Source organism: Fukomys damarensis, unplaced genomic scaffold (assembly GCF_012274545.1).
Source record: "Fukomys damarensis isolate Sample0158 unplaced genomic scaffold, DMR_v1.0_HiC HiC_scaffold_2, whole genome shotgun sequence".
Taxonomy (NCBI): domain Eukaryota; kingdom Metazoa; phylum Chordata; class Mammalia; order Rodentia; family Bathyergidae; genus Fukomys; species Fukomys damarensis.
In genome coordinates this window covers 25,182,467-25,208,944 of record NW_022900914.1, presented here as the reverse complement: position 1 = coordinate 25,208,944, position 26,478 = coordinate 25,182,467, and the positions used below count along the sequence as shown (strand labels likewise).

The 26,478-nt window shown below is 47.3% G+C and overlaps 1 protein-coding gene across 2 annotated transcripts in view; it reads right to left on the bottom strand.

The window, feature by feature from the left end:
• Positions 1-26,478, bottom strand: part of Epas1 (endothelial PAS domain protein 1) — an 80,751-nt gene that overhangs the window by 21,364 nt on the left and 32,909 nt on the right. For both annotated transcript variants that reach the window (XM_010615775.3, XM_010615776.3), the window contains 5 exons: positions 15,158-15,348; positions 6,861-7,012; positions 6,360-6,444; positions 3,469-3,587; positions 3,160-3,365 (listed from right to left, as the gene is read on the bottom strand). In XM_010615775.3, the coding sequence (XP_010614077.1) occupies positions 3,160-3,365; positions 3,469-3,587; positions 6,360-6,444; positions 6,861-7,012; positions 15,158-15,348 (753 nt within the window). The remainder of the gene's footprint in view (positions 1-3,159; positions 3,366-3,468; positions 3,588-6,359; positions 6,445-6,860; positions 7,013-15,157; positions 15,349-26,478) is intronic.

Sequence of the window (26,478 nt, the reverse complement as noted above, 5' to 3'; positions counted from 1 at the left end):
TTTTTTTTTTTTTTTTTTTTTTTTTTGCACCAAGAATCGAACTCAGTTCCTTGTACTTGTGAGGCAGGGAGCAGAACCACTGAGCTAAATCCCTGGTATACCTGAGAGTTTGACACATGGTTGGAGTCCACTTTTCTCGCTTCTTTCTGCCACCCCAATTCCCTTTCTCTCCTCTTTTTCTCTCTCTTTTTATGGTGCTGGGGCTCAAACCCAGGGTCTTGCATGCTAGGTAAATGCTCATGAGTGAGCCCCAGCCCTGACTTATCTTTTTATATCTGTGGTCTCAGTGTAACTAAGTATCAAAGGGCCTCAAAAATGATTCTGTGAGTTTAAAATGACTTTCTTCAGATTCTTTCCAGCTTTTTAAATGGGGAAAGCATCCCCCTTTGTGGGAAACCATAGCCTGTTCCTGTGTCAGACATTATTAAATCCAGTGATTCCCTGATTAAAGTGGGAGCCTTGTCCCCTGCACACCCTCCTCTGCTCGCTGATACTGGTTTGTAGATACTGTAGACATTGGATTTTGAAGCATTTATCTCAGGAGAGTTTTAAGGACAGCATGTTTGTGTGTGTTCTTCCACCTCAAAGAGTGAAAAAACAAGCTAAGGAAAGGAAAACGAGAGGTCAAGCCCTCATCAAAGTAACTGAGAAATAACACTGATCAAGGACTTAAAATAGTCACCTCGTAAACTAAGCCAAGTCAGTGTCCCCGTTAACCAATCTACTAATCGGCTAAACACGACTTTTGTGTTGCACAGCATTCTCTGTGTTTACGTCCGCTGCATTCACTGCCCCAGCATCACTGAATTCAGCGTTGGGCCCTGTCGTTCTATTTCTTGAAAGCTGCGATTTTGCTGAAAGTGCAATGTCTCCTCCCATACTGTGAGTCACAAAGCCCCAGTCACAGGTTCCGTTAAGCCCAGATCTACTCCGCCTGCTGGTTCGGATACATGCTGAGACACCGGCACAGCGCCCCTTCCAGTTCTGTGTACATTTCCTCTCTAACTACTTTTAGGCACCCAAGCTTTTGGTTTTTATTCCCTCTCTCCTTCTATTGAAAGGTTAGTATTTTCAGAATATTACCTGAAACTCATTCAAACCAAGATAATGAATAATGGATTAACACTGAATTGCTCTGTCTAGTGCTTTTTTTTTTTCTCACTTTAACAAGAATCAAAGTCTTAAGCACTTGTTTAAAAACAAAATCTTTTTGCTATTATCTAGGGATGACAAGTTCTTTTCTGGGATGGTGGGATCTTCCCTGCGCTCTCAGCTGCTCCCTGGTGGCACGACTGAGGCACCCTGAGCACCTCAAAGCCTCAAAGCCAGAGCCCTGCAGGCCTTGCAGTGGGATTCCCCAGGTCATCTCAGAAGACCATCACGAGGGTTGCACGCCACAGAGCTGTCTTCTGCCCAGAAAGTGCACGAGAATACAGGGACTGCATATCAGTGACCTTGCCCACCCTGGTGCCTGCCTTTGGGGCAGTCTCTGGCTCCAATCATCTGCATCATCACCACAGCAACCTGAAAGTAACACTAACAACTGCACAACTCCCACAAATGCTCACCGTGTTAAAGTTCCAGGACCAAATCCTCCCGACAGGATTTTCCCTCCCTAGGAGTTTGGAGCACGTTTTTCCTCCTAATTTTACTACTCACCGATCCCCAGAGGTTCAAGTCCTGGCCCTACTGTGTCAGGACTTGGGGACAGGGATACCCCAAGGGTGCTTTTTTACAAAACTTCTGAAATTGTGTCACAAATGGTATCTGATTCCAAGAAGGGCCAACAACCAACACTGGGTCAGTTGAGAATCAGAGGAGAGAGACCGAGCCTAAGCCAGAAATAGGGTCGCACCTGTGAGGAAACCAGCTGCCTTGCGCTGTCCAGTGATGACAGAAGGCCGGGGTGGAGGGATGGCCTGGCCAGGCCGGACAGGGACTCCCTTTCTGGGGCTGGTGGTTTCCCACTGGTGGGGAAGACAAGACAGTTTCTTGCTAGCGGTCTCTTCTCCCAGGCTGTGAGAATTGAGTTCCTCTCCTTGAGCTTAGTGAGGAAAATTTGCTTTGGGGAGGCCAAGGACTGATGTTAAACAGCAGCAGGAAGCCTCACATGTACACTTCTCCAAGTGCTTTCCCAGCCATGACCTCCTCTTACAGTGACCCTGAGGAACAAGCTGAAAAAGCACTATCTCCAATTTAGAGAGGAGTGGCCCAGCGTTTGGGTAACTCTGGATACTACAGAAAGCAGGGGAGATCCTCCCTGAAGGGCACATATAGGGAATCCCAGTCAACAAGGCTCAGCAGCATTCACATCTACTCTCCCTGCCGCTGCCTCTACCTCCTGACTATCAGGTGCCACAGTTCCAGAGCAGAGAAGCCGGGGTTAGGAGCTGTGGTGTGGCCTCATCCTCACTCAGGCCAACCCCAGCCTCGTCACCAGGTCACCACCTTCGACTTCAGCTAGAACTTGAGAAGACACAGCTTCCCTGTGCAGTCTTCAGTGCTCTCTCAGCAACTTATCCAAGGTGAGAACCAGAGCTAAAATGGAACATGTAGCATCCAGCCCCACACTCCAGCTCTTAGTTATTATCACGTCCCTAAAAGAATGTCTGCTGGGCCTAGAATTTGGCTTAGCTCTGTTCATCTACAAGTCTTCAAACAATAGGATAGATAGTGGCCAGAATATTCCCAGCTAAAAGTAGAAGCAGCAATGGCTGGAAAGAGCTCAGGCAGTCATGGATGAGGACAAGGGGAAGAAGCCAGCCAGCCAGTCCTGGGTCCATTTCTAGGCCAGAACTGGGGCTCCCAGCTGGCCTTGGTACTGATGAAGTCTCTAGACCCTGGGCTTCTAGGGCAGGAGACTGCCCTGGAAACATTCTGAGGGGCCTCATGCATACGTGGAGAGCTAGGTCTACTCCACAATGACAGCTCTACAGCAAAGCAGCTCTGCAGACCGATCCTGAGGTCGCATCTGCAGAGACCACCAGACGTAGCACTGGGAACTTCTGAGGTCCACTGGTGGAGGGAAACGGGACATGGACCCACAGACTTGTACCCAGCAACACACTGTTTATGCACCTATTCCTTCCTTAATTGCGGGCCTGTCCACACACCAGTGCTGCTGTCCACCCACCCTGCATCCACCTGGCTCCCACCTACCTGTCATCACAGTAGGTGAACTTCATGTCCATGCTGTGGCGGCTCAGGAAGGTCTTGCTGTCGAGGGGGATGTCCATGTGGGATGGGTGCTGGATGGGCTCACACATGATGATGAGGCAGGAGAGCAGAGGCTCCTTATAGCCGCAGAGACTGCTGTGGGGAGGGCAGCTGTTGTAGACTTTCACCTGGCCGGTGCAGTGCAAGACCTGGGGGCCATCAGCAGAGGTCAGATGTAGGGCAAAGGATTCCGGCGGGGGGGGGTGCTTTGGTGCACACTTGGGACTCCAGCCAGGCCTGGCCTTGTCCTACCTTCCAGGTGGCTGATTTAAGGTTGACAGTCCGACCTCTGTTGGTGACCGTGCACTTCATCCTCATGAAGAAGTCACGTTCTGTGGACATTTCTTTGACTTTCTTTCCAAAACCAGAGCCTGGGGTGGGATGGGGGAAAGGGACCAGCTGAATTAATGTTATATGTACAGTCACAAGAGAGACCCAGTTGCAGTTTCTTGGGGCAACTTATTTTTTCCATTTCCCAGTTGTCTGTATACAAGGCACCGAAAGCCTGGTGTGAACACTGAGCGCCATCCAGCCCATGGGCGAATGATGGCTTCCAACCGCTGGCCTGCCTCGTAGCTAGAGCATAGCCCTTGACCCAGCATCACAGAACAATCTGCAGCCTTCCTTCCAACAACCACACTCCTCCTCCAGACAGACTTACCAGCCCCTGCATCTAACCCCCAAGAGGACCTTGATTTCTCTGGCACCATCCTGAAGAGTTATGTGACAAAACAATGGTGGCACCCTTGAACCAAAGTGAAACACCCTCCAGGGAGCTCCTGTATATCTAAAGGGTGAAATTTTTCATTGTTGTTGAGTGAACATTCCTCCTTAATGTTTAAAAAAATCTCTCCCATACCTATTTTAGCTTTTTGTAAATTTAATTTTTCATACGTGGGTTCTGGATATAATGAAATATACCTGTTTCTTGAGGCCAGGACCCACCAGGAGTTAGGGCTGAGGGGTTTAGAGGGACCAGTTTTTGGTTGTTCTCTTGGATTATTTGTTGTGGATTCCCTAACTTGTTAAGATCCAGATTCTCCTCATTCTGATATCTGATTATGCTTTCTAAACAGAGCTCCAAGAATATCACTCTGCCCCTACTCAAAAACCTTAACTAGCTCCCCACTGTCTGCAGGATAAAGTTCCAGGCCTCTCCCTGGCCTTCAAAGCCTTCCACAGTCTACCTTATGGGCTATTTTCCTCTAAGAGCTCACATTAACTCTGCTTCTGGATCACGAATCCACCCTTAGGTTGGCACTTTCAATGAGGATTTGATGACTCACTCAATTTGACTGATCCCAAATCCCCGATTGTGTACCAAGAGATCTAAAGTTCTTCTCAGATAAGGAGAAGTCACTCTGCAGTGAGTCATAGCACTTGAGAGCTGGAAGTTCCTAGACTTTGCCTAGTCCATTGCCACCAGTTTGAAAAGAAATACTCATAGGATGTCAGAAATGAGGTACTTGATTCAGATCAGAGTCAGACTGAGACTCTAGTTAGTGGTTAAACTGAGTACAAGAAATCAGAGCCTCAGGTTTCTGGAATAGAGAAATAAGAGGTATTTGCTTTAGGGAGTGCTTCAGAAAGTCTGCTAGCTCCTTTGCTCTGAACCAACCATGTGTTCCCTTGCTTGTGTACCCCAGGAGTCAAGAGGCTGAGGCCTTCTGAGCAGACAGCCTGGGGGACAGGTCAGGCATGGTGGTGGAAGGGGAGAGAGTTGTCACTCTGAAAAGCTTTGCAGGCCCAAATGAGGACTGCTGGTGGTCTGTAGCAAGAGTAAAGGTGTGAGTGTGTGTGTGTGTGTGTTCTGAGCAGACAGCCTGGGGGACAGGTCAGGCATGGTGGTGGAAGGGGAGAGAGTTGTCACTCTGAAAAGCTTTGCAGGCCCAAATGAGGACTGCTGGTGGTCTGTAGCAAGAGTAAAGGTGTGAGTGTGTGTGTGTGTGTGTGGGGCTGAAGTGTCTGCCTTTGCTGCATGTGCAGTAACAAGAGCAAAACCTTGCCTTCGTACCACTGGCTCTGTTACTCAGTTTGGACAAGAATATGCACCAGGGCAAACACATCTGAGAGATGCTGCGGAGGATGTCTAGATGTGGGCAGAGTCTGCCCAGGCCAGTGACAAGTTCTCAGGTTTGGGAAGGGTCTTGGTGGTCACTGAGGCCCACTGCTGACAAAAGCTTCAGTCCTCTCAACAATATCCTCACTTATGCCTTCACTTGGACATCTCCAGTTATAAACATGAAGCCCCACTGTCACTGCAAAGTGCGCTTGGCCTGTGTACAGCCTCACATTCACCAGCATCTTCATCAAAACCTCCCTGTCCTGTGTCTATCTCATCACCAGAATCCCAGATTCATGCCATGGCTCCTGAAGTTGCCCTAGTGGTGGCCTGAGGAAGCCACCCCTCCTGACACTCATGGCCTCATGTAGGGGCTGCCCTGTACCTTGCCCTAACCAGCACACAACAGGGACTCGGCCCTTCCGGCAGCTTCCACATTTGCACCGGGGGACCTGGGGGCCCTCAGCTGCCATGCAAGCTGGCTGCTAATGAAGACTCCCAGTGGGAAGAGAGAGGCTCTGAGACACCATGGAGTGAGAGAGAGATCCAGCCACCAGACCCAGACCTGTGTGACTGAGCCTCTTGGCCATCCTGGTCTTGTGCAGCTTCTGATGACTGTGGCAGCCATTGTAGGGCTTCCACAGAACCCACACAAACCCGAGGGAGAGCACAAGGATTGCTTAAGCCCCATGTTTTGGGTAGTTTGTTACATGGCAATGGAAACTGCAGTTAAGCCCAGATTATTGGATTGGGTGGCATTACTGGCAGAGGCGCTTGACTATCAGGTGATGATCCTACAGTCAGTGTCCTACCTTGAGGGAGTATCCCAGTAGGGAGTTCACACCTCACATGGGGCCAGTTGAAGAACTTTCTGAGCACTGGCTCCCTCCAGGCCCACAACCTCATCTCACAGGCCACCTGCTCACACAGCGGGCTAGCCCGGCTGCTGTCCTCTATGGGTAGCAGCTCTTCCTGGCTTTACCATGACCATGAGCCACCTCTCCTATGCTTGTAGACAAAGGGAAGGCAGATTCCCTCCCATGTGGAGGAAGAAGGAAGTAAACACATGAAAACACTTTACCATTTTTGAGAGTCAGGTTCTCACGAATCTCCTCGTGGTCACAGGGATGAGTGAAGTCAAAGATACTGTGTCCTGTTAGCTCTACCTGTTTCAAAAACAAGGTTCGGCATCATTATTCCTAACACCAAGGTGAGGAACCTGAGACACCTTCCAGACTTAGAGACAAGGAGGCTGCATCAGAATGTCCTTCCCACAGTCCCAAGATAATGCCAAGACCCTAGATGTGCGATTATAACCATAACTACTGATGTGACAAGTACTTGATCCCTGAGGGGAGTCCTGTTAACCTAGTCAGCAGAGAGCTGCCTAGAAGACAGCCATTGGCAACGGCAAACCCAGTGCCAGGGAGTGGGCGTGTGTTCCTCTTGTGGCCTGGGGACAGTGAGGCTCAGAGTAGTAGTGTGCAGGGGTCCAGAGGGATGGCGACCAGCACCTTTCACTAATTTCTACCCCACAGTGGAAACTCTCCCCCTTTCTGAAAGAGGTAGAGAAGAGTGTCACCTGAGTGAGTCCCATGAATTTGCTGATGTTTTCTGACAGAAAGATCATGTCACCATCTTGGGTCACCACAGCAATGAAACCCTCCAAGGCTTTCAGGTACAGGTTATCCATCTGCTGGTCAGCCTCGACTTCAGATTCATTCTCAGAGCAAACTGGAAAGAGAAGCGGGTTGGGGAGCTTGTGTGAATCTGGTGTTAAAACAGACATGACCGGCAGGAGAGAGGTCAGCCAGGCCCTGTGGCGATGCACACGGCCAGCCACCTCAGTGTCTGCCATACCCTATGCAGCAGGCACCACTACCCAGCACACCCTGATGGGCTGTCGGGAGAACAGTACCTGGGGTACTAGTAGCAATGGAAGTTAATGGTAGCCATAGGCAGAACAGTAGTCAGTGTAGCAGCAGGAACAGAAGTGTTAGCTGCTAAGGAATGTGGAGCAACTGCTACCTGCCAGGTACTGCACTAAGCATTCAGCAGTCTTCGCAATGATGAGGCTTGGAAAGGTTAAGCCATTCACCAAGGCTAGACATGTCGGAAAGCTAGCAAGACCCAGAAGCTGAATCCAGAAGCCACATCCAGCCATTTGTAGGCTTTGGAGTCAAACATACGTTTCTATTCCTGAATCAGCCTCCCATTCATCTATGACTTTTGGTAAAAAGCTTGTTGGACATCAGTTTCCTCATCAGTGAAATGGGGATAATAATTTCCATCTCTGTGAATTATAGGGGTGAAGCAAGCATGTAAAATGCCTAAAATAAGATCAACAAGTGTGAATTTTCTCTCTTATCTCTTCCCTCTAAAAAACTGTCACTACCTTCAAGCTGCTCAAAGCCTAGATGGGGACGATGTCACACACAGAGATGCAAAGCTACACAGATTCAAGGACACCACAGCTGGGTGACCACAGAGGGCTGTGGTCTATAAGTGCTCCAAGGGGGAGAGGGGTTTCTTTGGGGTGAGACAACTGTTCCAAAGAGAACTTCCAAAGAGGGGAGTTTGAGGAGACTCTTATGAAAAAAGTGATTTCATTCTATAAATGAAAAGAGAGGGCCTTGCAGGTTGGACACTGGGAAACATGGCCATGTTCTCCTCCATGACTGAGGAGCCAGTCTCCCACACACAGAGCTGACAAGGTAGGTCCAGGGCCTGCAGGAGCCTCATCTCAAAGCATTGCACTGGGGAGGTTAACCTGGCAGTAGCCTGCAGCATGTCTGGGACAGAGTGAAGCTCAGAGTCATAAAACAGTAAGGACGCAGCCATATGATGGGCAGGCTGCAGAGGAGGTTGCCAGGGACAGCTGTGACATGGACCCCAAACCATTCACTTGGGAGTACCAACCCATCACGCATAGCTCTACTACCTGTGAAACAGACTCAGTTCTTCCCCAGACAAAACACCCTCTTGGGCCCCAGCCCCGTGTCACCCTCAGACCTTTCTATTTCTGCCACCTTTCTCCTGCTTCCTTACTCCAGACTATACATACCTAGAAGCATTTGTATTCATCAGATAACAAGCACGAATTCAAACACCCTTCATTTGGTTTACAGAACAAGAGGATTTGAGAGTAATTTGTCACTGACAGTAGTTACTATTCATTTAACTGAAAGGAGTCTTTCAAATGGAGACTCGTTTAGGGAGCATAAGATGAGATTAGAGTGACAGGCCACTTGGCGAGTGACCATCAATGCTGTGCTGTGCTGACCAAGGGTCTTTCTGCAAAGGGACTGGATTTATTTAATTCTTTTTCTGTGAGCCTTTGAATGTAAGCTCAAGGACAGATCCAAATGAGGCAATGTTCTTCTAGAAGGCTTCAATGATACCTCTAGGGACCAGTCTCTTTTAGGACACAGGACCTGAAAGCATGCCAGAGTCCTGGATGCTACCATTTCTGCAGAGGAATAGAGCAGGGCCTGTGCAGGATCTGGCCGCCCTTCAGAGCCAGGAGTTGTGCAGGACAGAGCAATGGCCTTCCCTCTGGTTACCAGAATGGTGGGACCCAGTGAGGGAAATTCCTTCTCTTCACACACTCGCAGCTAGGCCACGGCGGGGAGTAGGGAGGACCACATAAGAATAGTCTTACAGAACACACACAATCCCATCCTGATCCCTGTTCAGGTCTCTGCCGATGTGAGATCTGCTCTTGACCCACTAACTAGCTGGCAGGACAGATGAGGGCAAGGGTGCTAACACTAGCCTTCCCAAGTACCATCCATGTTTAAGCAGCGGCTTTAGGAAAGATGGCAACATAGCTGAGAGTGTGCATCAGGGCCACCTGGAGGGCTGGCTGAAGTAAAGATTTCCGGGCCGTATGTTGTTACATAGTTTGCAGGGTCTGATGTAAAAATATGAGTCCTCTTGTTGGAAAATTAAGCCAAACCCAAGTCCCTTCCCAGTATGCTGCCTTCCGAGATGGTACAAGTTGCACCCTATGAGGGTGGCCCTGGAGGGGGCCCATCTGCAGGGGTCCTGATTCAGTGCATCTCAGGCAGGGCTTGGAATGTGCTTGACTGATAAGTTCCCAGGTTACACTGATGATGTTGCTCCTAGAACCACACACTGAGAACCATGGCCTCAGCTCCAAGTCCCACAAGGAATCCCCATAGGGGAAAATCAGCCACTTTGGCAGGAGGTAGCTGATCTGGGGAATGACTGAGGAGAGATTTTCAACACCGTTTGAGTCACACCAGATAGAGAGAGGGGTGGCCACTTTCTCCAGACAACCAGAGGCCACCCCTGGGGTTTCTGGCCTATGGAGAAGATATTTTCTCTTCATTTTCTTTGATCTTAGTGGTTATACTGACTTCAAAATCTGGAGTAATCCCAAGACAACCTATTTGGGTTAACTTGACCCAGAGGAAATAGTTCTGCTTAAAATTTCCTGTTTTTAACAGTTCCAATGATGCCCAACTGGTTTCCAGCGGGAGGCAAAACTGGCTGCAGCAGTGGGTCAGTGGCCTTGGGAGGGAAGGAGGGACAGGGGTGCTCTAGGGCCGCAAAGGGCAGCAGAACATCTTGGAACTGAGTTCACAATGGCTGGAAGGCCAGGAAGACAGCAGGCGGCCCCCTGGGACTGGCGGGGTCGGGGGTAGCAAGGCTGGGCAGGGCCTCTTCCTCCCGTGGAACTATTTGCTCTCACAGCACCTGCTTATCCTCCGGGGAGCTTCTGAAGGAGCCTGGCCTGGTCACTCCCAGCTTGGAACCGGCAAGCAGGCCCTCCCGGGGCCAGGAAGCTCAGGTCACATCTTCTCTAGGGACGCGCTGTCTTTTCCCTGTGAACACCAGGTCTTTCCTTGATGTATCATGCACATCCTTCTCTCGGTGCTGGGCAGGAGGAGAGAAGACTCATTTGCTGTGCAGCCATTACGCTTTGGCTGTGCATCTGCCCTGTGCTAGGCACAGAATAATCTGTCGCTGAGTGTCACTCACTACATGCTCAGTCCTATCCTGGGGAGAATACGGGGTAATAAGAGTATGAGAGCAATCCTGTTCCTTGAGGAATCCATAGAGCTCTAAGGTTACATGACAATAAAAAGTAAAGCCTTGGTGTAGAATAAAGCAAGGTGCCTACAGAAGGTGGCTCATAAGGTGCCCACAGGGTCTGTAAGTCATCTTGTAAGTCTCAGTTCTTGCCTCCTGGGACCCTGCAGGGTTCGGCCCCAAAGAGGAGGGACAGTAGTGTAAGCCAGGGGCTCTATGCTGAGAGGGAGCAGGCTTGACCTGGGGAGCACAACAAGATTCTTTAAGGCTAAAAATAGCCCAGTAAACAGGCCTTGACGACTCCCCGCAGCCAGGATATGTGTGGTGGAGGTTTCAGAGCATTGGTTCCGGAGCACCGCTCATTTCCTTTGGGCAGCATGACCCGGGTCAAGTGGGGTACAATGGACAGTGAGAGCAGGCATGGGGCTGAGCAAGGAGGTGGTGTACCAGACACCTCCTGACCGTGTCTATGGGACCAGGCCGTCCTTGTGGCACTGCTGGGCAGGATGCCGGCCCCACTCTTCCTCCACCGGGTCACAGTCCCTCTGAGAAGTTCAGAGACGACTCCATTTCTTAAATCCAATCGGATTTGACTTTCGCACTCAGCCACAGATGTGCTTGCTTGCTTGGGGCAGTTACCATGGCAGCCTCCTCCCTCCAACCCTCCCAGCTCCTTCATCTATCACTGACTCCAACCCCAGCCTGGGTATGCTAGTTGAGCCAAGAGGAAATTAGTTGGAATCGCTTGCATGATCATTATCCCCACTTTAGCCCCCCATCATGGACAGACTTGGGCTACAGTCACATCTGTGGCAGAAGGCTGGTGTCTCGCCTACCTCTCAGGGTCCCAGGGTTCTCTGCAAGTCCACCATTAGAGATCCATGTCTTTGTCCTTTACGTATCTGCTTTTCCTATCCTACCTCTTATTATACTTCATAAGATGTAGCACAGGGCCGTCTTCAGCACATACTACTTGACTGATCAGACTTTTTTTTAAGTTAAAGGAATGGTCTGAACAAGGTTAGTGCTTCTGGAAGAGACTGGACATGAGCTGCTCTCAGCCATTAACACCCACACATGAATCAGCTTACTGGCTTCACTCCAAACAGTACAGAAAAAGGCCTTGCTTTGGACTGTGGATGGGGCAAGGGGGTGGGAGAGTAAAAAAGCAAAGGTGAAGGCCAGGGAAAACAAGTCTGAAAGTAAGGCATAAGAGGGCACCAGAAACCACATCTGCCTCTACAAGTTTGCTCTCTACATCCTACTTTTCCTGCATGGGAAGGTTACAATGAAAACTTTTAAATCATTTGTCCCACGTTTTAATGTCTTTCCCTTCATAGTCCAGAATCAGGAAATCATAATCTCCTGCGAGGACTACGTCTTTACTAGGCAAATGCCATGAATCAAAAATAAACCTGACATTTCCCTGTAAACACCTGCTTATTATGGACCTCCAGTTCTACGTAAAATGAATCTGGGCATGAGGCTGGGGAAGCCCAAATGAATCAATTTTAGAGTGAAAAGCATATTTTGTGTATTTACTGCTATTTAAGGTCATCAGGGTACAGAAGTAACCCTTCCTCTGGCCAAAGCTCGTAGGGCTCATCTTGAAAGAGGATCTAACACAATCAAGTGGTATTTCCATTGACTTCCCCGTCAGAGCGTGTTCTGTCCTCAGCCCAGCGTGGAAGCAAATATCATAAAGCTATTGTTTCAGTTTACTTCCTGTGATAGGAATCTCAATCAGAGGCCCCGACCCACAGCCTGAGTTTCTCAAAGTTGAGGTTTCCTCTCCAACATTCCCACACACAACAGCCTACTGTGAAAATCAAAGGGAAACATGTTACTAAGTAAAAAAGAAACTTTTCTAAAGCCAAAGCTGGTATTTTTTAGCCTTTTGAACTGTGAGCTATGCAACCAGCTATTTCCTAGTACAAAGGGAGACAACACTGGTCCTTGCTCACCTTGGCCAGAAAGGCTTTAAATAATGAATTTATGGTTTAACTTAGTAAAGCATGTCAACCTTGCATTTTGATAGGCATTGCTGAAATGTAGTTACTAGGATGGTTAAGATGTGTCCTCATTTTCTTTTATATAATTTCTTCAGAAGCTTTTTATTTTTACTACCAATCAATGTTCTTGTTTATAAGCATTTTTATGTCCGTATAACTCACTAGGCAGACTATAGGACAAGGCCTTTTACGTCAGCTTAGTTCTCTAGCAATGTTGTGGGCATGCCCCACTAGTCTGTTTATGTGGATGAAGAAACTAAGGCTCCAAGAGAGAAAGAAATGTTTAGAAGTTTGCAGAGTGAGAGAGGAGGCTTCCATACAGAGATTCAAACACAGGGCTACTTGCCCAACATTCCTGTACTCCTTTTCATTATGCCCCATCTATTTAAAAAAGCAAAGTAGGATTTAAAAAGAAAAAGAGCCTGTCTTACAACTTTTGAAAACAGCTTTGACAAATGGTCCAGGAAAAAAAAAAAGTGGGAGTTGAGAAACCATCTCCTTCTCCCCTGGCTGTGCTCACTTTATGAGAACTTTTCCTTCAAGGACACCAGGACCAGATGGCCCGAAGTAGAAACTTTTTATCTTTTTCTGTTATTTCTTTCCTCTGGAAACTGAAGCCCAGAGCTGACAGGCAGAAGGCTCTGGTGGGCTATGGGTAAGCCAGGCCAGAGGGCAGGCTGTGGTTTGCATAATGCACCATAGCTCCAGAGCTGACATGTGACATCCTGCCGAAGGCATTCTGGTCCTGTCTGGGGTGCATCTAGTACACAAGGGGGTCACACTGACACACTGTGGGCAAATGTGCTCAGGGGCTCAGACTCCGACGTGTGGTCCCCTTGAGCCACTCTCTGAACCACTGAGAAGGACAACAGGCTTACCTATGGGTGAGCATGGACTACCAGGCCCTGCACCAGAAGGAAGGACAGGAGCAGCTGTGAGTGGGTGAGAATCTTCCGCCCACCCCCTGCCCAGGCCAGTCTTGGCCAACTGCCCTCTGACTCGGTTCCCTCCCCTTGTCAACATCTCTGCCTGCCCAGGTTTACAGAATCCTTATGCCGTGTCCTATCTATCCTTCTCATGGACCAAGAGTCCAGGTGTAAATTTACCATGAGCTAAATATGTGACTTTAAGCAAGCTTAACATTTCTGGGCTGCACTTCTGTGAAACAAGAAGAAATGTTAAATTGAAGTGCAGTCCGAGAGGTGTCATGTGATTAACAGCCCTTCTGGGCTCTCTGCTGGTGGATGAATGGGGGCGGTAGTGAAGGAATTAATCAGCCAAAGGAATTAGTATCTAGGAGAAGAATTTCAAGTACTATAGCAGGAAAGTAAGGGTGTGGGGAAGGGCTTCACTATCTGGTTATTAATCCTCCCACTGCCTACTCCATGTATACATAAAGATAAGTTTTTAGGAAGACAACCTCTATGAAAGAATGGTGTGGTCAGGCATTGCACACATACCTGTAATCCTAGCTACTCAGGAGGCTGAGGCAGAAGGATCACAGGTTTGAGCCCAGCCCAGGCAATTTAGCAAGACCTTGCCTCAAAATAGAAGTGTAACAAGGGCTGGGGACGTTGCTCAGTGGTAAGTGTTGCCTTGCATGCATGAAGCACCAAATTCAAACCCCACCAATACCCTCCCCCCTGCAGAAAAAAAGGAAAAAGGAAGAGGCGCATGGGTTCCCTCTGCTCTGAGATGCAATCTCCATCTGCAGTCCCAGCTTTACCTGTTGTACCCTTTCTGTAGTACCTGTGACTGCCTTGCTCAGTTAGCAGAGCACACCTCTGCCCTTGGTTCTCCTCTCCCAAGATGCCTGCTCAAGCTCAAAGCCTATAGCACAGGCTCAGCCTCCAGTCTTGGGCTCCTGAGAGGCCATCCTCTTCTCTGAAGGTCTTTTCCCCATATCCTTCCTGCACTCAGGCCCAAAATAGCACATGCTGGCTTGGTTTCCCTGTCTCACTGGATTCCCTCTGAGCAGGGCTTCTTTCCCAGAATAACCACATCATAACAGGATGGCAGAACCCACCCGATCTCCAAGGTACTGCTGTCACTCAGGAAAACTGAAAACCAGCCACGAAAGCCCCTTTGCTCCCTGATTGCCGCCCTCATGCTCACCCATCAGGCACTGCTGCATGCTGCCCGTTTTCCTTATAAAACTGACCAACGAGACGAGATTGTCACTTAGGATCTGAAACTAGGCACCCTCTCAGGCCATCACTCCCAGTCAGGACCAGCAGAAAACGGTTTTTGAAGAAAGTCACTTTCTGAGACGAAAAGAACAGTCTGTGACCTGCAAGCTGCAGAGAAACTACGCAGGGCGACACTGAAGCTATCCACTGCCAAGGACTGCCCAGTGTGACTGAATGCAGCCAGACCACTGTCTCCCTCAAGTCCCACAAGCACCCTGTGCAAGAGATGTGCCTAATCCCATAAGACAAGAAACAGACTCAGGCAGACCAAATGGTGTGTCTGACCTAACAGACTAGGAAGAGGTACAAGATGGCAAGGTCACAGGAGTGGGATCTCGTGGCCAGGTCCCACTCTCTAAGCTCCTGTCCTCCACATATATGGGTGCCTGTGCTCTTGCTTGGTTCTGTCCTTGCCTCCTTCCCTGGCTATCTTCATGGTAAAGGTCTGTGCTGCAGAGATGAAGGAAGAAAGCACGGACAGCGGCCTTACTGTGGGTGGAAGTTTGCAGAGTGGGGTGGGGGGGCAGGGCTTGCATCTCTAGCATCCTTGGGGCCCCTGTATATGTGGCAGTGTTGATGAGGCTGCCATCCACGCCTGCCTGGGGATCTACCAGCCTCACCTGAGGATAGGAGCTTGTGTGTCCGCAGAAAGCTGATGGCCAGCCGCATGATGGAGGCCTTGTCCAGGTGGGAGCTCACACTGTGTGGTAGGGGCAGCTCATGAGCCAGTTCATAGAAGACCTCTGTCTCCTTGCTGCGCCGGCACCTTGCCGCATCTCGGGACTTCTCCTTCCTCCTCTCGGAGCTGCTCCTAAATTAAGAGACAAGGAGTTAGTCCCTACAAGGTTGCTGCCATCCCATTACAGTATGCCCTTGAGCAAGACATGGCTGTGGCTCTCCCAAACCACATGCAGCCAAACTCTCCTCCTGAACCAATCTGGGCTCATGCCATTGTCAGAGTTGTGCAGAATCTACTTTAAGTTGCTGGCTTGGCTTTCAGTGCTAGTGTCTTCTCAACCACCTCCCCACTCTAGCATTTGCAAGATGCCCGGAACGGCACTTTGCATGGCAGGGGCTCAACAAAGACCTGCCGACTAAATTAACTGGTGAGGCCTGAGACCTGGTCCTGGGTTATCCAGGAACATGGATCAATGTCCAGGATGGAAAAGGAAGGGTGAGGGAGGTACGGTCAGTGGCCCAGGTGGCTCCGGCAAAAGCTCTGGGGAGTAAGATAGAAAACTGACTGCTTCAAGGTTCTCTTTTTCTGGGCAAGATGTACTCAAAAAACATTAAGCCCAGTCCTGTACCTTGGATCCCATTTCATATCAGAGTAATTCCTTGAAAATGCCATTATAGCCCAAGAAGGACAAGCTTCTGTCTGGGATCCCAAAGTGCATGCACTGCCAAGAGTTTAAAAGGAGATGGTATAAACACGTTTTCTTTCCATGTTCTGCCAGCTCAGGTTACAGCCTGTCTCATGCTCATCTTCCTCTTTGCTTCAGGATGGAAGGAAAGATGCAACCCACCAAAACCCACCTCTTCTCAGGAGTCCTCAGGAAATCCTGGGTCTTTTTATAAAGCCTATGTCAAATTTTAACACGGGCAAATTTAAAAGCCAGAGGATCCGACTGGGAATTCTAACTTCTCTACTTGCTAGCTCTAAGCTGCTTAACCTCAGTTCCCCATTTGTAAAACTGTAATAATTATAACTACCCCATGGGATTATTAACAGAGGTGATTTCTTATGTAAAACCTTTAGCATCAGGCCTACACCAATCATAAGCAATCAGTGTTAGCTAATATTAGTTAAAGGCTGTCCATGAAAAGAGGACCATGGGTAAAAACATTATAAAACAGCATGGGACAATCCTATTTTCACAGAAATGTATGTATTACATAAGTTTTTTCTTTTACGAACAAGTTCTGTTTCCAAGAATGTTTGAGTCAGATTCATTAGTAACTGACAGAGTGAGTCTTAATACAGTACACCTGTGAATCTTACATAGTACGCTTGTGAATCTTATACAGTACACCTGTGAAAGTTCGTAGGCCAGTGACTTACTATATATAAGAAAAAGCCAAGAAATGTAACAACTATTATTATAGCCATCCCAGATATAGTGCTTGCTATATTCCAGGTACTATTTTGAGCAGTACTGTTAGTGTTTTTAATTTGCACAACTATCCTTAGAAAAGGGTGTATTACCCTTAATCTACAGAGAAGGAAATGGGCCGGGGGAGGGAGAGGGAGAGAGAGAGAGAGAGAGGAAAACAGTGATTCACCTATGAGTGCTGGCAGGCAACAGGGGACATGCATGGGCTCTGCACTGGACAGGTGGCCCAGAACCCAGTCAATTGGCCATCAGGGCCTGTCCCTTCTATACACAAAGCTGTTAGCAGTTGCAAAGTAATAAGGGTAGGAGAGATGACCCCATGCCCCAAGAGTATCTATATTTTCTTATGTTTCTACAAATACTCTACATTGGTTTAATAATGAAAAAATTTTGTTGTTTTCTTGTTTTTTTCATGTTGAAGACAATTTGTGGTTCTCAAGGCCCAAGAAAACCAGATCCAGTGAGCTTGCTCTATCCTGGCCTGGGCGAAGTCCAAAAACCATGGGCCGCTTCTCCTTTTGTTTGGCTTTGTGGCTTGTTATCTGCACAGAAAAATCAGTATTTTGGGATTCCTGGAATGTTGACATGCCTCTCAAACCCCTCAAGAGATTTGAGGCAGAAATGATGTTTTGATTTTACAACATACTCCATTTACAAAGACAGAATGTTCAGCTCCCTGGATGAATTAAACATTATACACTCAAGACTGTAAGAATTCGTCCAACAGCTGCTGACAGTCAAGAACCACCTCCAAAAATTGTGAAATCCCCCCAACCCCTACTTCCCACTCCCAGCCCTGCACCCCATCTACCACCCTCTCAGGACCTACCCTCAGGGTGATTTTGTTTTTATAGCCAGACTTTAAAGACAATTTGTATATTCATCCCTTATATTTTCATTTTAATCCTGACCTCTGTTGGAGGCAGGGGTTTGAAGGCATTCAGCACAGGAAGGGAAGTTGGAAAGGGGACACACAATATTAACCCTGAACATATCTCATGACCATTGGGTCCTGAGAGGTAGGTAAAGGATTTCAGTTTTTATTCTTCAGCACCAACCCAAGAACAGCATTATTAACACATAACGCAGCCATAGAAACGCAGGGACATAGAAAGAAACCACTGGGTGAAAAGACCCCAGGGCAGGCTGAAACATTAACAACAACATCTGCATGCACAAGTTCCCTTTGCCTTCACCCCTTTCCAAGGGAAGAAAAGCCCACAAGGCCATGGAAGACCCAGGAAGGGAAAAGGCAATCTGAAGTCAGTTTGCTAATACTCTTCACTGCTTAGTGGTAGAAGATAGAAGCCTTAGCAAGAAACAAAGAAACAGCAATGCCTTAACACTTAAGAAAGGAAAGACTGACAACCAACCTTAGGCAGCATTTTAGCTGCCTTGTTTTCACATTTGCACTCTAGGACTGGCAGGATATTAGATTATCTAGTTAACCTTGACACAGCCCAGAGATGTCTGTCAAATGTTGACTTTTGAAAGAACAGACAAAAATTTATAACACTGCAATCATTTAATTAGCAACACTGAAGAACAAGAATAATTAATTCTAAGATGATGGTAAGCCCTCCCCAAACCCAATCCATGCATGTACACTGTACACCGTGCTTCCTCTCATGATTTATCACAGATGGAGATGGTTAGGCACCGTGGTGTCTGCAAAGACTGGCCACAATACGCTGTATCTCTTTGCAGACAGGAGGAGACTATATCATTCTCTAGGCTCTGATAACCTCATCTAGGAAATGGGATGAATTCCATGTTTTATTTGTCAGAAACAAATGGAATGAGTGTGAAAGCACTTGAAAGCTCTCCAACAATGGAAACCATCATGGCAGACCCATTACCTAGCTAATCTGAGCATTAGTCACACTCGGACCTTGGCTATAACACCCACTCTTCATCACCAGATAAACCATCTTAGGGCTGAAGGGAGATATTGGGCTGGCTGGTCCTGACCATTCTTTGTGTTGCACTGCTGAATCTTGTTAGGTCAGTGAGGTGCTTCATTTCCTAAAATATTTGCCCGCTTTTTTTTTTTCTCTCTCTCACTTCCTAGATGAGTCCTAGAATTAAGTGAAATCAGTAAAACTTTTTAAAATTGCAATCCTAAAATTTGCATGTTGAAGTTTTCTGCTGTTGTTCTCTTAAAAAGCTATTTTATCCTAAAATTCACAATCAGAAAAGGCTCAGAAATTTCTCCCTCCAAATATTTTTTTTCTCTCCAGAGCTCCCCCTTCCTCTCTTCCCTGATGGCTGCCCTGCTGCACAGGATGATCCTGCTCACTCCTTGGCACATGGAGCCCACCTTCTAAATGTGGACCTGTTTACTGTGTTCTCATGCAGAGTAAACCCAGAAATGTTTACTGAGCTTGTACTGGACCCTGTGGTCCCTGGACTATGCACGAGAGCCACAATTCTTATTCTCCAGGATGATGCAGTCTAGCTTGGTGGCCAACAAATTTAAATGTCTCCATTAACCACAGGAAAAAAGCACAGGCGGTAAACACAATAGGAGGTTCACATGCTGGTGCCTCACACAGGGCAGGGAAGGTTCCTCAGGGAGGCAGGATTTCAGAAGAATCTAAAAAAGATAAATAACATCTAAGAGATACTGCTTAGGTCTGAATTTAATAGATGAGTATGTAAAAATTAGATAGGTTCAGTAATCTGCCAAAAGGTGTCTCTAACACAGTTCTTTCTGGGCCAGAATCAAAGGCCTTTTTATTGGCAGCAAAGAAACTAGTTATTATACAAGTGGGACAGGCCCAATGCTAGGTTAGATACAGTATTTTTTGCCACAAATCTGATGCTCATCCATACCATGGGAAGAAGAGGTGGGTAAGCTTTGGAAAAGATCCAGGACAAAGACTCCTTAGAGTGGGGTAGCTCAGTGTTTCAGTGAGCCCCCAGGCAAAAGACCTAGCACTTTAGGAGTAGGATTAGGGACCAACATCTGTGTTCAAATGGGGTGTGAGGGGAAACGAGGCATCTGTGCCACAGGAGTTGGCGGATGGTCCTGTCACTGCAGGGCTGTTCAGTGGGTGTTGTTAGCTGTGACTTCTGGGGCTCCAGAGAAGCAACTCTGCCGCAGTATCTCACCCAGATCTCACCACACTCTAGCTGGACAGGCAGTTTTTAAATGTTTGTTGGCCTTTTAATATGCACACATTTATACTTATTCTCCCCAAATCAGAAATTCACAAAGTTCTGAAACACCGGATCCTCACTAAAGGAAGCAGCCACTTCAAGAACAAGCGGCTAGTCAAAAGATAAAACTAACTGTCCAAAAACATCAGCAGGTAGAGCCACCCCTCAGTGTGGCCAAAGGATTGGTTCTAGAACTTCTACCTCCCCGCTTAGATACCAAAATCTATAGACACTCAAGTCCTTTATATAGAACAGCATAGTATTTGCATAGGAACTACACACACCCTCCTGTATATTTTTTCAATCATCTCTAGATTTTTATAACGCTGACTACAATGCGAATGCTATGTAAATAGTTGTTATATTGTTTGGAGAACAACAGGAAAAAATAACTGTACTCATACAGTATAGATACCTCCCCCTTTTCTGACTCATGGTTGGTTGAATCAAAGGATATGGACCCTGAGGCTATGAAAGGTTAACTGTAGATACTACAACTCAGCCAGAACAAACTTCATTTCTCGTGTGACTCTTGGGCTATTGTTCCAAGCATGGCTTGTGGAACCCTGCTTAAATCACTAATCCACTGCAATCCATTCTTGTTCAAGATGGTCCTAGCTTCTGACCTCAGGTGAACAGAGCCTGGAGGGACCCCAGATGTCACCTGCTGCACCACAGAGGCTGGCTGATAATTAGCCATAGACTCCTGGCCTTTAGCGTGACCGGGACGCAAATATAATGACTGTGGCAATCAGGGTTTCAAAAGGGTAAGCATAGTAGCTTAGAGAAGGTTAAATGGCTTAGAAGTAGAATGGATTCCAGTAGGTCAGGGAGAGGACTGAACCTACTTTAGTCAGCTTTGAGCAGTCTATTGGGAGGTGGTGAAACTCTAAGCATATGCCAACTCACAGCAGGCTGAGGGCAGAGGAAATAAAGGTCAAATGCAATTGGGAAGATCCAGCATCTCTTCAAGGAGGCTGTGCAGCTGCTGCACAGGGACTGCCTAGTGGGAGAAACACTGGATTCAGAACCCAGAGATCAACAAGAGTTGCTGTCTGCACACATACCAGTCAGTCTCACAGTTCAGAGTAGAGGAAAGGCCCATGGGTCTCAGTCCTGCTGCTTCCTGGAGTCACCAGAGGATCTTAAAAATCTGAGCCCTGGGCCAGCCATCATGGTGCCCACCTATAACCCCAGTATAGTATTTGGAGGGATAGGGCAGAACAATGAATTTGAGACCAGCTTCCACAACGCAGTGAGATGCTGCCTCAAAAACGAAACAAAACAAAACACAATAAGCAAATCTGATGTACCAGTCCTCCTGCCAGTGATGCTGATTCGTCAGGTCTGGGATGTGACCTGGCAGTGGTAGTGTACAGGTGTAGCCAGTGTTGAGAACCACCATTTCTTATCAGTCAGTTTTAAAGCTTTTTTGTTGTTTTTGTTGGTTGGTCAGTGATTTGGGGTTTTTGTTTGGTGGAATCTGGAGTTAAATGTCTTTGGAGATGCAAACAGAAATGTTACTTTTTTTCTCAAAGATGTAGGAAGAAAAGAAAACTGACATTTATAGCATAGGGGGACAGGGTGCTTATCCTAAATAATTTTTTGATCCTTACTTAACCAATGTGGTGTCATTGGTTCCATTTTTGAAGAACAGTGGCTTTCAATTTTAGCTGGCATCAGGATTACCCACAGGACTTATATATAACCAGGATTTCTGGGCCTGTTGTCACATGCCTATGAAGGACTGAGACCCAGGTCTACTTCTGACACCTGACCACACCCTTTTCCTCTGCCAACACTGTGTCCACATTCATCAGGTCCTGCAAATTTGATATCACCATCAAAAACCAAATGGGTATTTTATCTAGGTGCTAGAAGAATCTTTACTTTATCAGATGCAAAGGCTATAAACAGGGAGGTAAAAATAATAAGACAGAGTCTGGAACTGGGTACCATGTAAAAAGTGGCTACCTTTTGTAGTAGTCACTTGGGGAGAAAGCTAGACCTTTATTTGGAGGGGTAGTCATTTGCTCTAAGTATGTTGGGAGGTCTCTTCAGAATTAATTTCAGAAACACACACACACACACACATCAGTCACACCACCTCATGGCACATTCATTTAAGTCCCACTCTTCTTCAGTTTGCCCATCTTTATCACCAGAAGAGGCTGTGGATGGCTTGTAGTTGCTGGAAATAAAAGGTGCCTCCAAATGATAAGATTTTGCCACAACTGATGGCATTCAAAAGATCAGTCTTGGCTCTGGGGCAATCTGAAAGGGTGGCAAAAATGCTTCAATCGGAGGCAGTGTTTCAGGGCTTTCTGGGAACTTCCTGATGTTTGTCCAAAGGCAGTAGTGATTAGTAGGGGCACCTATCATATAGAGCAGGAAAAGGCTGTAGCCGGTCAAAGAAGACATTAAAGTGGCAAACTGAGGAACTGGGCATGTAAGACAGATCAGGACAAAGGAAAAAAAAGTACCAATATACTTAAATACACACTTCTTTTGTGAGAGGTGCGGTCTCTGTCCTGAAAGAGAAGACTAACAATACAGACTAACTAGTATGTGAAATGTCCTAAAAGAGGGAAAAGGAGGAGGAAGACATGAGGCTGGAGTAGCCAAAGTCTGGGTGGATGCTTCCACCGCCTCTCCCCTGAAGGGAGAGTCCTGGAAAGTGTCTCACACCCCAACCTCCCACACCTCCTCCTCTGGGCTGAGCCACTCTGGGGTCACTGGCCCTCAGGCAGGGGGCCTGGACTGCATTCACAGCTGACAGCAACTTCAGGGCTTCCCCAGCTGGCCCACTAATGGTCAATTCTGCTTGAGGCTGACCGGAGATGCTTATCTGCTGGCCTCCTCTGCTCCAGGCACCTGAGAGAAGAAAGCAGCAGATTCGATTACCACACAGCCCATCTGGGGCTCTAGACACCCTGCTCCTTACATCATCTAAGGACACATGGAGTGTCCCCAGCCCTGCTGCGAAAGCTGGGAGTGGACAAGAGTAGCCATGAAAAACTGTCCCTGTACTGAGCTAGCTCCACAAGCTCAAGCCCCATAGTGTGTTCTGGTCTGAATGTTTATGTCCCCATCCCTCAAATTCACTTGTTGAAATCCTCACACTCAGTGTGATGGTATTTGAAAGTGGGGCCTTTGAAACATGACTAAAGCATGAAGGTGGAGTCCTCATACAAGAGGCCCAAGCAAGATCCTTCCACCATGTCGTAAGACAGAAAGTTCTATTCTGCGGAGCAGGAGGTGGGCCCGCTTCAGCCAATTGTGGGGGCTTGATATTGGCCTGCCCCGATCTCCGGAAAAGGGCTCACTAAATCTCTGCTAATCATAAGTCCTCAGGTGATGGTAATGTGTTATAGCAGAATAAGACTGTAGAGCTCTCTTTGACATTGTAAGACCACTTCGCATTTGTGCTACACACTGCAGCTTATAAAGTACTTTATAAGTGAAGCAGTAAATCTATAAATCTCACACAGAAGCAGCAGCCACCATTATTCCCATTTTAGAGATGGGGGAACTGAGGCTTAAAGAGGCAACAAAAATATGTGGAAATGGGAGAAAAGTCCCGAGATAGGATTTTTTTTTCAAGGACACGTAAACAAAGGGCCCTATTGCCAGTCAATGCTAGAGATGCAGCAAAATTGGAAAAAAAAAACCTTCATTATATGTCTCTTATAACTTAGTTTTTCCTAACAGACTTTTTTCTTTTTAAAAAAATGCTTGGTGGGGCCGGGGATTTAGTTTAGTGGCACCTTGCTCCCCGGTACCAGGTAAAAAAAAATGCTTGGTAGAGTAAGCATAGTGCATAGTTGGTACAAGAAGCTTCAAAAATACAGAAAGATATAAAGAAAGTAATCTCACTGGATTTATGGATTTTGTACTTCATGCTTTTTAGTTAACATCATATCACACTAGTAAGAATTTTTTTGATATATCCATAACAGCCAGCAATATTATATTATGTGAGTGTATCACAAGCCATTTTACTATTTTCTTTCTGTTGTTCAGTTATGGTTTCTGAATTTTTAGCTGTTATAAATAACACTGTGATGACTATCTTTGTTTCAGGTATTGCTAATTTATTTTTATGATTAAAAATGACACATATCGATCTTCCTGTCAGGTCTCCACAGCAACCTCACAGCGAGCCCCTGTGAAAGTTGAGCACATGGATTTGGCCACATCAGCACCCTCAGGACCTCGGCCACTGTTACCAAACACAGAGGCTGGGACAAGGGGCTGCAGAGGCAGGCAGCAGAAGGAAAAAAACCCAGAATGCACACTCTCTTGGGCCTGGGCTCAGCCTGTTTTCCTTGTCTAGACATCAGCTCCTGGGGCTTCTTCTTTTCCTTGTATCCAGATTAGTACATCAGAAGACAGGACCAACTGTGGTGAAATTGCAGGCCGCCTGACCCTAATCCAGTCCTGAGAAGATGATCACCCCAGTGGCCAGTGGGATCTCCTCCTCCAACATAAAACCAGTGTTCTTTCCATCTTCTTCACCCCCTCCATACCCAGGGCAATAATGGCTAGAGAGGATTTGATGGCACCTTCACCCATAAAATTAGAGAAAGCACTCAGTAGCAGGGGCATTTTTCTGGCCCCTGATACCACTACAGACCCTTAGATCCCATGTAGACTTCAGCTCAGGGACCAATAAGCTTTCAACAAGTCGAGATGCCGCTGCTACTGCTCCAGCTAGCAAATACTCATAAGCAATTCTTTTCTGTTAACAAATAATTCTTATCCTGCTGCTGCAGGCTAATCCTGAGAGGTAAGTACGGCCTCATTCCACATGATCCAGGAAGCAGTAGCCCCCAAAGGATGTCAGTGTACGCCCAGAACTTGCCCAGTGACGGAGCCAGACCTCAACACTCATACCCGTATCATTCGACCCTGTATAGAACACTTTCCTTTGTAAGTGGGCAACTTTCCCCCACATGCCAATAAACAAGCCGCCCCTCCTGCAGGTTCCCAGTCTTCCCTGAGCTGGGCAAATGAGGGTGAAGCCCTCTAAGGGCACTAAATTTGATGAGCCTTTGGCAATATAACCTTAGGGTCTAGGGAGCAAAATAGAGGGAAAACCCAGCCACCACCTTGTCCTACACCAGCTCTTCAAAGGGCAAACTGGCCCTAGACAGAGTGTTTTCTTTTGCTTGGAGATGTCCGTCTTTAAAATTTAAACTAAAAAGGAAATGCAAGTGCTTGCTTGCTTGGCTAGCATAGCACACGGACACCATAGGTAACGTAGTTTTTTCTTGGGAGACTCTGTCTTGGGGCCACTTCTCTGAGCTCACAGGAGTCCTACACTCAAGCTCTTACCAGGTCAGATTGAAGGGTTTTCCTCGGGGTGTCTGCTCACTAGCAGCGTTCTTCCTTTGGGTCTCACAGCATCCCGCAGGACAATCTGTGGTTTGGCTCAAATCACTGGCATGTGCAGCCAGCCCTTTCTACAGCAGTGCTTTCAGCTAAGCAAATCAATGGAGAAACTACACAGCAGTAGGATAAAGAAAACAGCGCCCACATGGGGGGCAGCTTGGCCATCCAAGGTACACTCTCCCACAAGTCTACACCGACTTCTCCACATCTCACTTCAGAGATGGTGCCCTGCTCAGGTAGCCCAGTGTAGTCTGCCTTTACTTCACACCGTGGACCTCCTGTTCTTCTGGGAAGGGACCCCAGCCTATTGTTTTGGTGTTTTCTAAAGCATAAATGATGCAAACTGGAGACAATGGATGATATCTACTTTAATCTCTGTTCTGCACATTCCTCAGAGCTACTCACAGGTACAGATCTTTCCTAGGAGTTCTAGTCCAACCTTCATTAGGATAAGGTTTCCACCTGGGTAGATTCATTGGCACAGAAACACTCATAGGGGTGTATGTGTGCGTGTGTGTGTACAGGTGTATTAATGACCCTTTGAATAAAATCTGGGGTGTGCACTAAAGCTTTTGAGAATCATATGTGGATCACACAGAGCAGTATGTCTCAACCCTACTGTGCACCCAGATCACCAGACACCCTGTCCCAGTGCAGGGTGATTCAGGAGGTCTGGGTTAGGACCCAGCGCTCTGTATTTCCACAGCCTCCTGGGTGGTGCTGATGCTGCCTGGTCTGAAATCTCATACTTTGAGTCAAAAGAGACCCAGAGAATGAAATTCTGATGGAGATGTGGCCAGGTGGCCATGGCAGTGTAAAGTGCTACCCTGATGCTATCAGTATCCAAAGGCACCTCAAGTCCAACAAGTTCAATCTTCCCTTTTGCTGGGAAGACTCCTATTCTCAGGATTCATTTCTCTATAGAACTTCACTAAGCCCAACTTTAATGTCTGTTTCCTCACCTCCATCATCCCATCCCTACCTATTTCTTAAAAATCTACCTCTCCCACTCTTCACCCGCCTCCAGCTCCCTTCTCCAGGGTACATCCTGCCCACATGATTCACTTCCCCTATTAAAGTCTGCCCTGTCTTGCTGGCTTTTCTGTGCAAATTGCCCTCCTGCTGTATGGACTGCAGGGGCACAGACTATCTGTATGTGTCCTTTGAAAGACATTAGGCCTGGGCAGACAAACTGGGTAAATATCTGCTAATCGATCATAAGGACAACTCCAGTGGGCTCTTTACTCACCTTCTCATCTCTGGGAGCTAAG